Raw genomic sequence first — 16253 nt, 5'->3', positions numbered from 1 at the left:
TGTAAGTACTTTTACTTAAGTACTGTACTTAAGTACAATTTTGAGGTACTTTCACTTTACTGGAGTATTTCCAATTTTCCTTACTTTCACTTCTACTCCACTACACCTCAGAGGCAAATATTGTACTTACTTTACTCTGCTATTATTTGACAACTTTAGTTACTAGTTACTTTGAAGATAGAACATCCTATAAAACATACATTAACCACTTTAGCCCTATTTCATACCTTGGCTATTTGAAAATAGCCGATCTGCAAGCAAACAACATTGTGAGCTTGTAGATCTTCTATTTTCAAACATTTTGTACTTTTACTTTTGGCACTTTAAGTACATTTTTATGTCAATACTTTTACTCAAGTACATTTTTTATTCCAGACTTTTACTTGCAACAGAGTATTTCTACATTGCAGTATTGATACTTTTACTGAAGTAAAGAATCTGAGTACTTTTTCCACCACTGCACGTGACCTCACCCTCTCTCTCTCTCTCTCTCTCTCTCTCTCTCTCTCTCTTCTTTCATTTTACTCTGATACTCAAAGATTAACACTGGGGGTTCCCTGTGTACTTCAAAATATAGGATACATCGTCAATAAACATTTCATTGTATTTCTTGCTGTATTCTCTCTCTCTGGTAAATCATATTATTGCACTGCATTATGTTGTTGACGTGCCAGAAGGTTCTTGTTGTGATGAAAGGTGGTTTGCCAAGAGATGGATGCCCCGAATGAGGACGCACTATGGGGTTTATCAAAGGAACCGACACAATTGTTTTCTAGAACTCAATGTTATTCATCTTCATGGTGATCTTATATGCTCTGAGCGGGCCTTTGCTCTGTGTGTGTGTGTCTGTGTGTGTGTGTGTGTGTGTGTGTGTGTGTGTGTGTGTGTGTGTGTGTGTACGAGTGCAGTTTTTACTATGGTGAAAGAAAAGCAAATGAACCTAATTCCATGCCATACCTTGAATGCAGCATAATATGTTGAAAGAATTGCACTCTCTGTGTAGATATCCATGCTGTATGCCACATGTCCAGTATTGACTTGATTATGCTTAGTTCAGTATGCTGTCAAGGACCGAAAATAGCCGACCTCCAAGCTCACAACGCGTCGCAGCGCGATGCGTTGTCAGCCCCTGCCTCTCTAACATTCTCTGCACGTCCCTTGTGTGTGTGTGTGTGTGTGTGTGTGTGTGTGTGTGTGTGTGTGTGTGTGTGTGTGTGTGTGTGTGTGTGTGTGTGTGTGTGTGTGTGTGTGTGTGTGTGTGTGTGTGTGTGTGTGTGTGTGTGTGTGTGTGTGTGTGTGTGTGTGTGTGTGTGTGTGTGTGTGTGTGTGTCCTGTGATAGCTGAGGATGACGGGACAGAGAGGGTGTGTGACACAATGCTCATGTGCATCATAACGGTACTGAACCAGGGACTGAGGAATGGAGGAGGCGTGGGGGACATTCTCAGGAGGCCCTCTAAAGAGGTCAGGAAACCACTGAATGATGCCATCAAATATCATTGTAGGGTACCATACATTTGACATCTGTTTAGAAGGGATTATCACCTGTTGTCTAATGTCTGTACACACTGGGTGGTTGTACATTCTGCCATGTCCAGTTGCACTCTATTCAAGTCCACTTGGCCTGACATTAATCATTTAACTCATTTGCTGCCACCTCAAGAGTTTCCTGAGTTATTCCCATTGTCTGATGCCGCCACACCCGAGTTTCCAGAGTTTTGACCGAATTTGCTTTTTTTTTTTTTTACTTCCTACTATCTACTAGGCATGATCGCGATCGCGAAATTGCATGTTTGACCCCCAGACCAACTCCTGCTTTCAAACATGGCAGCCATGTTTGTTTACATTTGAAGAAAACATGATGGCTGCTATCTCATGAATGCCTGAACGGATTTCCAAGCAGATTTTTTTTGTTTGAAAGCTGTGAACGGTGTGCACACACCTGGTGCATGATCTGTGCATGGGCGTGCATTATTATTATTATTGTTATTATGGGTGAATTTGGCAGTTAAGCCTGAAAGCAGCCATTTTTAAAGGGCAGAGTAAGTGTGTTTAGCAACATGATTTTTGCCAAAGCAAATTCCTGAAATCATGTAAATGAAGTTTGCGATTCAAGATCTATTATTATGATTAACACCAACATACTTTTATAAACGTGACAGCGTTCACCTGTCTATGTCACCCTGTAAAGGTGATATGGTGACACCAAGTCACCCTTCTCTGTGTCCAGTGCAAACATACTGGACACAGACAGACAGACAGAGATAGACACAGGGAGACTGCGCACTTAAAAGAGATGCCGTGCATTTAAATCCCATGTCTGATTAACGTCAACATACCTTATTTATATTTTTTATACTACACAGGAGCCTCTGTTTGCTGCACGGGTGGTGTATGACCTTCTGTTCTTCTTCATTGTGATCATTATCATTCTCAACCTCATCTTTGGTGTGATCATTGACACCTTCGCCGCCCTGAGGAGCGAGAAACAGAAGAAGGAAGAAGTCCTCAAAACCACTTGCTTCATCTGTGGTGTGTGTTAAACTGTGCTTCACACAACAACAACAATAATATTATAATTATTCACTTAATCAAACACAGAAACTACATTAAATGACAAATGTAGGCCTATTTTCTTTTAGATGACAAGAATCAATGAAAAACACCTCATCATGCAAACCTCCCATTTGCTACTGTTTCATCACAGGGCTGGAAAGAGACAAGTTTTACAACAAGACGGTGTCATTTGAGGAGCATATCAAGTCAGAACACAACATGTGGCACTACCTTAACTTCATGGTTCTGGTGAAGGAGAAGGACCCCACAGAGTACACCGGCCCTGAGAGCTACGTGGCTCAGATGATCAAGGTCAGTAGTGTCTTAATGCCAGACAGTTAATGTACAGCAGGGGTCCTCAACAGGGGGCCCGCGACCCCTAGGGGGTCCTACAGAGTTACTACATGGGGTCCTCCAAATCTTTGTGTGATAGAAACTTTTTTTCCCACTTGAACCACTTGAACCCTAATGTCCAGAACTTTAGCAAAAAAATAAAAAAAACACCTCGCAGAGGTGAGAGCAAAGAGGTTTGGTGTAGAGGGGGAAATTGAGCAGACCAAGCACAGAGTGAAAGGTCAAGTTTATTAATTATTGAAGGTTCAAGTGGTTAAATATCCTAAAACACAAATTGACATGAACCCAAAATACACTGATGATTGTGCTGTCAAACGATGAAACTATATGGTATCTATCTATGGGTTGTGGGGGTCCCTGATTCATCTCTCTCTCAACTAAAGGGTCCTTGGCCTGAAAACGTTAAAGACCCCTGATGTACAGTAACACAAATAATGCATTTCTTATTTTCGTACTTGATGGCATAATTCAGGACATTATACTTTGACGCACAAGCAACTTCTGTAGGCCACAAAAGCCTGAAGTGCCTGGTAAAGTCAAATGAAAATCTATTCAGCATGCAGGGTTCATAGTGTTGGAGTTTGAGGGTGTCTGGTCTAATCTGCTTCCCCAGTCAGGAGGCGTACACAGTGCTTTAGACTAGAGAACATTGTGACTGCTGCAGCAGATGTGTGGAGGAGAAAACAAAAACAGCACCAAAATGAGTTTGTGAAACTTAGTCTCACCAACATTATTGTTGTGAAGCACTTTTGTTCTTACTTAATGAGTATTTATAATAATGTTCCCTATTTCCATTTGGCCAAAAGGAATGTAGAACGTCAACACATAGCACATGCACACAAGCAGCTAGCCTCTATAGAGCGGCATCACTACATAGTTACTTACTATTGATATAGTCCATAATTGGACAGGGAGGCCCTGACGCTATTACTATTACTATATCTTGTTTATTTATCGAGGAACATTTGGACCCTACAGCATTGATTAAATGTAATGCAGGCGTGCAGCCGTGCACACACACACACACAACCGCACACACGGCGTCGCACGTACACAAACACACACGTTTTTTTACCAATTTATTTGGGCATTTAAATGCTTTGTCGGATTTCTTTCGGGTTTCTACCTTTACCTTTGATGAAACTCAAGTAGGGGTAGAACTCTGTCCACCTGGCTGGGCTGAGCTGTACTCTCATAGCATATTGAGTGAAGCACTACTGAATGAACGTAAAATATTAAGACATGCCTTGCATAGATTTGTTAATGCTGTAAACACACAAATGCTTTGCATGTAAACACTTCAATAACTATATTATAATTATTCCCAGAATCTCTGTCTGTCTGTCCGTCTGTCCGTCTGTCACTCTTTTACACAACCAGGAAAATGTCCAACCAAATAGTCCAATACCTGCCGGTAGTGTCTCATATGAACCTTAGGTGTGTCCCATTGAATGGCAGTTTGGACGGACCAACGATTTCCGAGAACCAAAAAAGCACAAATATCTTACGGAATATAGCTCCTGTCACCGTTTTATATGATTGGCTGAGCTTTGCAAACCCATTTGTGTCATGAAGGCAATATAAGCGAAAACAAGAGAGTTGAGAACGTGAGACGTCAAGACGTAATGTCCTGGAGCAATGACACAAAGCAAAGCGCCATGCACCTGAGATTGAGTCCACGTGGGCCTCATTACTGTATGTCAAAACGGTAAAAAGAAGTATTCTTAAATCGCACTATTCCCAACTCGCATAGCGCCCAAGTAGGCTGGCGCCGAATAGGCTGGCTTCCAAAGGGCGCCGGGCTAGCATGCATAACTCAAATAACTATTGGTGAGCCTTCCTAGTCAGCATGCAGGTTCCATAGTGGTGAGGTTTGAGGGTGTCTGGTCTTAATCTGTTTCCTTAGTCAGGAGGCGTACACACAGTGCATTAGAGAACATCCTGTCTCTGCACCAGACGCGTGGAGAGAGAAAACAGCAGCTCCAAAATGAAACTGTGAGCATCTATGGCCCTCTGCCTGGCATCCCAATTCACTCTCCATATCCCTTGTTGGTGGATGGAGATGTGTGTCTGCTCAGGTAGCACATCGTCACTGTCGGGCAGAAACCTCACATCTCCAAGTTTCAAATTTGTACGTTTCGTTTTTTTTCATAAAGTAAAGCCCTCCTTCATCATACAAGACCGACTAGTGAAAATAGCCGATCTACAAGATCTGTGCTTTGTGGATCGGCTATTTTCACTAGTTTAGATCATTTTTATAATGATAAATACAAAACGAATGGTTTTGGTTTACGCCCGACAACGACGACATGTGCTCTGGCAAACTCATCACATGCCGGGAAACGGTGCCGTTAAATAGAACCCATACTTACAAGCTTGACTACACCCACTATAATCAAGCCTGCTGTATGATAATCATTGCCGTGTCTCATACATGAGACAGACTAGTATAGGTGAGATGTAAGGTGAAGAAGGTAAGGTGCTTCCGTGAGGTTAATGTATTCACGGCAGCCCTTTTTTTGTGATTATCATTCAGCCTCAATGGAGATCATATGGGTTACATAACTGTGCATAATTTGCATAACAATGAGGCGACAGCCAGGCATCATGTAATAATATGCATCAGCAGTGACTTTGAACAGTTTTCCTCTCAGCTGCCAGGCCAAGGTAATGGTGCATCATGATGTAATGATGAGTCAGGATTTTGCATGTACAATACACCTTAGAACGAGAAGCAGGAGATTTCTTTTCCAAAACAAAAGATGTCCAAATGGCCTCTCGATGTCTAAAACAGCACTTTGTTGTGTGATACCGTGGAAAATATGTCTGCTTTGGAAAGATTCCATCGTAGTTGAGTTCCGCATCAGTGTGATCCATTTGGTGTCTACCGTAGCAGGCAGCGGAGCACAGAGTAGAGAGCAGGTTGCAGGAGAGAGCTGGATGTAACTTGGGGGTGCAGGGTTATTATCGTCAACTAAAACCAAATGACCAAAACTAGATTTGGACAAAAATATTTTAGTTAACAGAAATAAAAATAAAAACTATGTTTTATAAAAAATAAGGAGATCTAACTGAAACTATTGTGTTTTTGTCTGAAACTAACTAAATGTAACAAAATCATAGTGAAAATGTCATTAGTTTTAATCTTTGTCAATATTTCATACATAAGCCTAGTATTTTGGGTGCTAAGTTAACAATCGTGAAAATTGCACATGACATGGTTTATGTTTATGTACTTGAAAGGCCAAAGTTGTGAATAGACAGTAATGTATTGTAGTGGTTCCACTAAAATCCTATATACTTAGTTGACTGGGTCGCCCAGGGCTCTATAACAGATATAACAGTTTCCCTCTACACCAAATCTCTTTGCCGAAAATAACTGAATCCACAAGCTCACAATGTGTTGTGCTTGTAGATCTCGAAAAGAGGAACGCTAAGCCTCAGAATAGGAACACCCAGGTTCATGTGGTTAACTTGTTCTAATGTATCCACTACAGTTGCTTAACGTGTGGCGGTTTGGATCCATCAAACCACCTCCTCTCCCTGTCTGCATTGCACTGAAACCTGATGACCTTCTCAGCAACACACTCTCAGAGTGGTGTATATGTGGTTGGCTCGGACAGAGTAATGGAGCTCTAAGAAAAGAATAGGATCCCATTATAATGAGTGTGTGCGTGCAGTGTGCGTGTGTGTGAGTGCGTGCGCGCACACGCGCATCGGTGCATGTGAGCCTGGATGTGGTCGCAGTGATTGTGTGGCAATGCAAAATGATGACCAGCTAGCAGGTACCGCAGCGACCACAACTACTGTTACATAACCCATATCAACTGCCTAATAGAGCTAATAGCTCACCCCTGGCTGCCTGGCACGTGTCCCCACAAGTCCTCTCTCTCTCTCTCTCTCTCTCTCTCTCTCTCTCTGTCTGTCGCTCTCTCTCTCTCTCGCTCTCTTTCTCGCACACACACACACACACACACACACACACACACACGCGCACACAATTATTATCACACCATGGGCCCAGCATTTCCTTGGCAACGCGGCTGTGACACATTGCCAACGGAAACAGAATAGTGTGAACAGAAAAGTGGCATCTAAGCTGGTGATCCATAGCGGGGAACACATCTAAAATAAGATAATGTATAAGGCAAGGCAGCTTTATTCGTGGCACATTTCAACCACGAGGCTATTCAAAGTGCTTTACACAAAACATTAAGAGCAATTTAAACAATTATAAAAGGCCATTTGGATGCAATAAAAAATAGTCGCTAAATAGTTATGAGAATAGAAAAAAAGAATTGGCTCAAATAAAACAGTTACAAATATGAGAATAATGTTACAATGCAGCAAAAGAAATGTGTCAAAAACATCAATAAATAGTGGATAAAAACTGAATGCTGCTTTTACACATTTAGTTCTGACTCTGGACAGAAAGCAGACCTGTTACAGTTGACCTGAAATGTATGGATGGTTTATAACATACATTTAGCACATGAGAAATGCATTTTGACCTTAAAACATTGGACCGTTTTAATCTGAGCACGAGTATCCACCAGGTCAGGTAAGTAAAGTTATTGCGCAGACACAATATGTTGATTTGTAGGAGTGTAGAATATGTGTGTCTTGTTATAGTGTTATAGTCAGACAATTTTTGGATGGAAAGCAAACCACTGGCCAATCACGATGGAAAAAATGAACACATCTGTCTTGATCACATGACTATAGAGATAGATTCTGTGTACTGATTTGCCAGATGTTTGGACAAAATCAGTAGGAGTGATATAAAATAAATATATAAATAAATCCAAGTATTAATATACAGTCTATCACCAGTGTTGAGCACAAATCATACACGATCCACCAGTCAATGCTCTGTTCTTATCTACCAGTAGGACAATAAAACCTCTTTGGCGTTGACTTTAATAGCATGAAGTATAGCCTTCTTTATGATGGAGTGCTACTGGTCCTCTCAGGTGAACTTTGTTTATTCTTAGGGTTAGGAGATAACAGAGGTAGCAAAGATAAACCTACCATCTCGGGAAATACAATGCAATAATGTCATACTGTAGGGCATTCACCAAATATTTGAATATTCGAATATCAAAGTCACTATTCGACGTTGTTCACCGGAGTCAAATATTCACTTATTGTCTCCACCAGCCGAAGGCAGGGGGAGAGTATGTTTTCGCCCCTGTCCGTCCCTCCGTCCGTCCGTCCGTCCGTGCGTCCGTGCGTCCGTCCTCCGAGTTTGTTACCAGCTAATCTCCGGCGCCGTTGGCCCGGTCGCTGCCAAAATGAGCACACACACTCCCTGGATGCCAATTCAGAACCTCTGCCCCACATTTTTCAAATAGCCCTGTTCTAGCGCCACCAACAGGCCGATGTTTGCAAAACACATTTCTGTACACTACTCCTACAGATTTTGTCCAAAAATCACGCAAATCGGTAGACAGTATCTCTACAGTCATGTGATCGACACGGATCTGTCTGATTGTCCATATTCCATCCTGATTGGCTGATATTGGCTTTCAAAGTTTGTAAGATTGGTCCATTTTGGACAAAATGCCTCAAATCACAAATGCAGAGTGCAATTAACATGAAATCACGCACACAGGTTCCTACTAGTCCGAGGAAGAAATGCCACTTCAAATTTTTGAAATCAGCCTCATGGTGGCGCTATAACAGGCCGATTTGTGGTTTTACCTATAACTCCACCGATCAGTTTCAAACTTTGTAAGCGCACTCCCTGGATGCCAATTCAGAACCTCTGCCCCACATTTTTCACATGGGCCTGTTCTAGCGCCACCAGGAGGCCAATTTGTGCAAAACTACCTTTTAAGTACTCCTACAGATTTTGGCCAAAAATCACGCAAATCGGTAGACAGTATCTCTACAGTCATGTGATCAACATGGATCTCTCTGATTGTCCATATTCCATCCTGATTGGCTGAGATTGGCTTTCAAAGTTTGTAAGATTGGTGCATTTTGGACAAAATGCCTCAAATCACAAACGCAGAGTGCAATTTACATGAAATCGCGCACACACGTTCCCACTAGGATGAGGAAGAAATGCCACTTCAAATTTTTGAAATCAGCCTCATGGTGGCGCTATAACAGGCCAATTTGTGGTTTTACCTATAACTCCACTGATCAGTTTCAAACTTTGTAAGCTCACTCCCTATAGGCCAAGGAAAACCCTTTCCTTGCATTTTTCACATCAGCCTTGTATAGCGCCACCTGGAGGCCGACCTATGTAAGACACATTTTTGGATATTACTCCTTCAGATTTTACAAATCAGTACACAGTATCTCTACAGTCATATGATCAAGACGGATCTGTCCTGTATTAAATATTCCATCCTGATTGGCTAAGATTGGCCTCCAAACTTTGCAGGATTGATCCGTTTCAAACAAAATGCCTCAAATCAAACACAGCGTGCAATTGTAATGAAATTGTGCACGCACATTCGCAAAAGGATAAATATGTCCGCCTCTTGCTTACTTAATATTTGACAGTTTATCGAGTCCTGTCGAATATTCAACTATTAGAATACTTTGAGGTCGAATAATTTGAATACTAAAAATCACTATTCGTGAATGCCCTGTCATACTGTAGGTCTTCTTTCATCTTCTCACTTAACCAAATAAAAAGAAAAGTGTTGAATCAGATGTCAACTGATTCAGTTGACATCTGAGGTTTGTTTGCAACTGGGTGGTGGCTTAGCTTTCTCACGTGATAAGACACCGTGACCGTGGTACAGTGACAGGCACATGAGTATAATCATGCTCACTGAGGTGTTCAAACGGTTCAGTGAAGTGTAAAGTACAGTACTGTACTGTACTTTAGTGGTCAATACAGACAGGGTGGGCTAGATTCTTTTACTTTCAGTCACCCTTATCACATTAGTCTGATGAAGAAAATTCAGCATTGGGTTGCATAAGTGAGTATATTATGTTCAAAGGGCACATTATATTAATCCTCCTTATTAATGCCTCTTAGCTCTCTTTATTAAGTCCCTGTGTATGGCAAATCCATTAGTCACAGCTGGCTGTGTGAAATGGGGATCTGTAAGCCCTTAGTTTTGCTGTGCTGATGCATCTTTGTCTTTGAGTGCACAGTGCCCATGCTGTTCTCTGGATAGCATGAGGCACGGAAGCTATTGTCTCGAAATTCTATTGGCTCCCGCGAGGCCTGTCGTCTGACAGCCCATCATTTTTCAGGCCAAGCTCCTTTTTAGAATGATTCAATTCATACGGAGAAGATCCGCTCAGTCCCAGCCACTCTGTTGGTCACTATATGTCTGCTTGTCTGTTTATGTCACTGTCGTTGTCACTTTACCTGCCACACAAGGCCCCGTTCTCTCTTTGTTTGTTTTCATGGCACCAGTGTGACCTTAAATCACCTACCGTCCACCAATCTCAGTTGCTGTCAATTTTACAGTGTAAAGTGTCAATTATTGATAGATAGATATACGCTATACAATATACAGTGTGTGTGTGTGTGTGTGTGTGTGTGTGTGTGTGTGTGTGTGTGTGTGTGTGTGTGTGTGTGTGTGTGTGTGTGTGTGTGTGTGTGTGTGTGTGTGTGTGTGTGTGTGTGTGTGTGTGTGTGTGTGTGTGTGTGTGTGTGTGTGTGTGTGTGTGTGTAGGGAGGGCATATTGGTGTTGCTCATGTTTATGCCATTGCCATAAAGTATGTAGTGCCTCAACCATTTTGGAACAGAAAACTATATTTTCTGTCCCTGTCCATAAATGTTATATGGGAGCTAAGTAAAGTTGGACATGAACTACAGTAGAGTCCTGTGATCTGTTATGTTGTTTATGATAAGCACGTGGAGTAGCAGTATACTGTATAAGCAGTGGTTCTCAAACTTTTCCATGTCAAGGACCCCCAAATGAATATGCATTTGGCCTGCTGACCCCCATTGGAAAATATTTTGTGGAACCATCAAGTCCTCAGTGTTAATTTAACTCTGGTGTGTTTCTAAATGGACCCAACACGAAGGATTGCTGTTGTCTGTTCTGTTCTTATGTAAGCAGAGAACCTCACTCCTTCTTCTATACCGGGTGTTTCGGTGCCAGTCATATCCCACACTCTGTGCACCCTTTTTTAATCGTTGGAACTGGCAAAAATAAAGGTTATTACATAACATCACCTGATGGCGATCCGTCTCGCTGAAACTTATCTCACGCTCAAACGTGCACTCTTCCACTCCGTTGTACCTCTCTCTATATATATACACATGCCGCTGCACGCGTACCCACAGATGTACAAACACAGACACATCAGCACACTTTAAGTCCGTTACATAATGCTGTAAGCTGGATGCTGCTCGCTGTCTGTGTTTTCCCGTGGGAATGCTTTGCATGCCTGCCTGGCTCTGTCTCCACTGCAGTTGTTTACACTACACAAAATAAAACTCATTATGAACAGAATATGCACGCGAAGAACGCACGCCCATACACACACTAGAAAGTTTTGTTGTTGGTTTGTGACGGTGACTCATTCCTACATCAGCAATGTGTTTGTGGAGTGGGTGAGAAATTGAAGTGCCTGTTGCGGTTTATATTAGTATACTGTAACTGCTATCTGTAAGGAGACTGCGGTCCTCCTGGTATGATATATTCACACCGCCATGGGCGGGACATGGTCCAGTTCCCATAGAACTGTCCGTCTCCAGCTATTTATGTTTATTATTATTTATTTATTTTCCAGTGATATCCATAATATTTACGCAAACCTTGATGAAAACCGGTGATAGCCGCTTCCCACTCTTGACTTAGTGTGTCCCTAAGCAGTAAGAACAGCTGCAATAACGCTGGGTGACCAGTGGCAGGCCTGGGTGACCAAGTGGCGCTGTTGAGCAACCTAGACACGCGCGAGCGCACACACAAACACAGCGTGGAGCAACCCATTATAACTCTATGGGAGCAACAGGCATGCTACATTAGCGAGGTCGCTAACGCTCTGTCTGGACCAGAGCTACAGGCATTCAGGGCTAGGACGCTGTGAAATACGGACTGTGGAAAACCCTCTCACACTTATTTCTGTACATAACGTAACACAGCATTTCCCCCACTGACCATCCCCCATTGTCTCCACCTCCATTTACCACATTGTCTTTCTCTCATACCGGTCTCTCTCCCCGTGTCTCCTCTCCCTCCCAGGAGAAGAACTTGGACTGGTTCCCCCGCATGAGAGCCATGTCTCTGGTGAGCAGCGAAGGGGACGGTGAGCAGAACGAGATGCGCTCCCTGCAGGACAAACTGGAAAGTCACTGTGCCCCCCTCTCTGGCCAGTTGGCTGAACTGAAGGAGCAGGTGAGGTCACGCTTCTTCGGTAACTTTCACTAGAAAGGTCTCAATTCAGTCAAATACAAATAAACAGACCCCTCTAAAATGAACAGAGAAACAACAAAGGAAGAAACTGTGCATTGGTCTGTTTTTTTGTTTTTCACACTGTCACATTATCATCTCCTGAGACGAAAAAGAGTCCAACGCCATGGAAAAGATCAACTTTATTTGTAGTCCATGTTTTGATCCTCTAGGGATCTTCTTCAGGTCATTTTTTGTCATCCATTCATCAAACTGCCTTTAATAGTAATTGACTTCAACTGGCATATTGGTAGTTTTTGCCAACCCCACCTGTGCTGCCACTCAGTAAGCCTGTCCTTCCTCTGTACTTTGAGAACTCAGTTAAGAAAGAAAAACACCCAAAACGTCAGGTCACATGAAAGAGCTCACCAGTGGTGCTTTGGGTTTTTTTTTTCCGGGCGGACGGTCATTTATTGACGTCACGTGCACGCGCGTGCACACGCCTCTAGAGGCTATTTAGATAGAAAGGATGTCAGCAGATCTAATGGTGGGAAAACAATAGTTTTCTAGTCTTAATTACATTTGCATTGTGTTACTTAAGATTTTATGTTCTACTTTCTTTAAATTCATTTAGAAAATACAGCGCTGCAGTAGGATAGAGAAACAAAGTTTGCCTTGAACGAATCTCAAACACTAAATACCACAGTAATGGATGAGGACACACACACATCGACACATGCACATGCAGTCACAGCTGGAAACCTAAGTAGGCTATATATCCATATGAATAGAGGCTTGAGGACGCTCACACATTCACCACTAGAAACCTGTTATGCATAGTAGTAGCCACTGATTAAAGTATTGCTTGTAGTTATCACGGATTCGCGGGGTGGGGGGTTGTCGCGGCTCTCGCGGGGGGGTATGCACGCGTTTACACGCTCGTGCACCGTTCGGTGCCGTCCGTGCGCGTGCATGTGGGGAAATATTTCCGGCCACACGGCGTCCGGTCGCGTCCGGCCCCCAAAGCACTACTGGAGCTCACAGCAGACCAGCCATCATTGCTGTCTGTTCACTTGTGCTGCATCCATACCTTAACCCTCCCACGTACAGTATATGTGCGTGTCAGCCCACTGACTATGGCGTCAGAATGAGGCGAGAGGGCCCCTGGCTGTTTTGGCAGACTGGCTGCTCTGCAGCAGTGTGACTGATCAGTCCCATCACCTGCCTCCTCTGCATGTGATCCCAGTCACAGACTTCTCCTTGTTCCTCTTCTGCCACATGTGTGAAAAACAACTCTCCCAGATCGAGGGAAGGATGAGGATCACACAGTCCCATAAATGACACCAAACAACTTCCTTATGTAAAAAATAACAAGAATTAATAACTAATCAAACTGTTGCCTGCTGTTGATCATCACACAGTGTCTTATCACTGAGCTTTGAGTCGGCCTACAGGTGAACTACAGTTTGTTGTTTTTGTTTTTGGACCCCAGCAGTTTGTGTCTTCTCTGAGAAGTTAAGCCTCTGGGGAGTTCTCAAATTCTGTCCGAACCTGATCCTACCCGACCCGACCCAACATTTAGGGAAGGTTAGGGCCTAAGAATGGCCACCATGTTAACATAATCAATGCAATGCTGTATGGGGCCCATCCAAGGCACTGCAGTCATGAGGAGAGTGTTCTGCTCAGCAGGTCTCACCCTGGCTGCTTTTTAGTTTTGTTTTTGTTTTTCAACGACTTTTGTAACCTATTTTTTTCACCCGGTGTCAGTTGTCTAATGTAATCCTACACTCCCTCTGCCAACCTGGGGAGAGCAACAGACTGACCTCATGCTTCCTTCTATGCATGAGGAGTCCAAGCCGCTTCTTATCACCTGACAGGGGGGAGTTTCCCCGGCTGGACGTAGCGTGTGGAAGGAACACGTTAGTCCAACCAGTTCCTTTCCCCTCCATGGCACCCTGCTGGCCAGGGGAGGCAGTATAGAGATTACTGCATGTTTTTTTGTGAGTGGAGAGCATGCAAACTCCACACAGAAAGGCCCTTTCCCCAGAGGGAATCGAACCCAGGACTTTCTAGCTGTGAGGCGACAGCGCTTCCGACTGCGCCACCGTGCCCCCCTGGCTGCTTTTGACCGGAAAGGATGCACTGCTGCAGTTCTTCTTCTCTTGTAACATCTCCTGCCCACCTCAGCTAGTTTGTGCACGTGTTAAAGTATGCACATGTATGCTGGAAAACAGGGACGTGCTGGGCCCCTGATTCAGCCCGGGAAAAATAGTTGGAGAGGCCCTCGTTTTTTTTTTTGTTATATTTCGTCGTTGTCGGGTGGAAACCTTGTATGTCCAAAACCGTTTGTTTGTATTTATCATTTTAAAAATGATTTAAACTAGTGAAAACAGCCGGTCTACAAGCACACAACGCCTCGCACCGCGAGGCGTTGTGTGCTTGTAGATCTGCTGTTTTCACTATTTTTGTGCGACGGACTTGTATGATGAAGCAGGGCTTTGCTTTGCGAAAAAAAATATAAATTTGAGGAGATACGAGGTTTCTGCCCGACAGTGACGATTTACTTTGTTGGCCGCCCAGCCCCCAAAATGGACATTTTATTTTGATTTTTTTCCTAATGGCCGGCCTGGACAGGCCGGGAATGAACCGGCCGTTCGGGAGTTGTCCCGCTTTTCCCAATGGCCAGCACGTCCCTGCTGGAAAAGAATTCTGTAATATAATAAGTGTGTGCACATACTGGGTGAGGAGAGAGTGCAGATAAAAGGCCGGAGAGGGCCAAATCAGCCCCAGGGTTGATAACAGTTAACTGCCCAAGTTCAGCTAATTGACCAGTCAAGCAAAAGTTAGATTGGCCAATCCGACCTATTGGCTTAACTGAACGCGACCTGTTGGCTTAATTTGCATCGTTCACGACATGCATGGCCCAGGATTATACCGTAACTAGTTATAGTAATACAGATTGATACTTTCTTACCTCTCTTTCTCTCTCTATCACTCACTCACTCACTCAAACGCACGCATGCACGCACTCACTCACTCACTCACTCACTCACTCACTCACTCACTCACTCACACACACACACACACACACACACACACACACACACACACACACACACACACACACACTCACACTCACACTCACACTCTCTCTCTCTTCTCTACAGATGGCAGAGCTGAGGAAGGACAGGAAGAGCTTCCAGGAGCAATCGCGGGCCTCCATCTCTAAGCAGGGAACCCTGCCTAGAGAGGGAACCCTGCCTAGAGAGTCCAGCCTGGACTCCCAGTAGAAACAACCCACAATCACAGATCATTTCTTTGCAAGGGGCCGGTGAGCACTGACCTATCTGCATTTTCAAATGCCTTTTCTTTAACACAACTGTTGACTTATTTGAGAAAGCAGTGCTTTTTTAATTAACTAGTAAATCCCGATCAATACCAGATTTTTTTGTCAGACACCGATCCTCTCGACAAGTCCTAAACCACCACTGATGTTTTGACCAATATTTTGTTAAAAATGCTACAATTCTCGAGTTTATATTTGACAATATTTAACTTATTGTCAAACAAATAAATACAATATCTTTTTTGTAAACTTACATAAAATAGATTTTTAATTATATAATGAACAAATAAATATAAAATAAACACATGGACTGAACATTCTATTTTTTAAAACATTTGTTTTACTACACATCTACTGCACGATTTACCAATACTGATGTCGTCCAAAAGGGCTGATATATCGTCCAGCCCGAAGTAAAAAAAAAATCTGGTACGTTCATCAGGTATTTCTGGTGCGACAAAGTAGTAATCAGACTTTCCGTATTAATCAGAGAGCTAATAAATGCATAGCCTTTCAATGGAAGGACGAGCACTCAGCACTGTGCTCTCTCTGGCTCATCGGTATCCCAATGAGAGAATAATACAATCTGAGACTCTCAGAGGTCTAATGTAATCGAGGGAATCTGGCGTAACTCGATTGACTCTGATCTAGATGATTGAGGAGTCACAGGAAGACAAGAAGCTG

General features: G+C 43.2%; 1 protein-coding gene across 1 annotated transcript in view; it reads left to right on the top strand.

The window, feature by feature from the left end:
• LOC308294235 (inositol 1,4,5-trisphosphate-gated calcium channel ITPR2-like) overlaps positions 1-15738 on the top strand; it is a gene marked incomplete at its 5' end in the record, with an annotated part of 96378 nt that extends 80640 nt beyond the window's left edge. The window contains 5 exons of the mRNA XM_080736962.1: positions 1341-1462; positions 2365-2530; positions 2706-2866; positions 12077-12229; positions 15391-15738. Of these exons, the coding sequence (XP_080593088.1) occupies positions 1341-1462; positions 2365-2530; positions 2706-2866; positions 12077-12229; positions 15391-15513 (725 nt within the window). The 3' untranslated portion in view covers positions 15514-15738. The remainder of the gene's footprint in view (positions 1-1340; positions 1463-2364; positions 2531-2705; positions 2867-12076; positions 12230-15390) is intronic.
• Between the last annotated feature and the right edge of the window lie 515 nt (positions 15739-16253).

The sequence above is a fragment of the Nannobrachium achirus genome (assembly GCF_963921795.1).
Source record: "Nannobrachium achirus genome assembly, chromosome: 11".
Taxonomy (NCBI): Eukaryota; Metazoa; Chordata; class Actinopteri; order Myctophiformes; family Myctophidae; genus Nannobrachium; species Nannobrachium achirus.
This window is presented reverse-complemented; position numbering and strand designations above follow the sequence as displayed.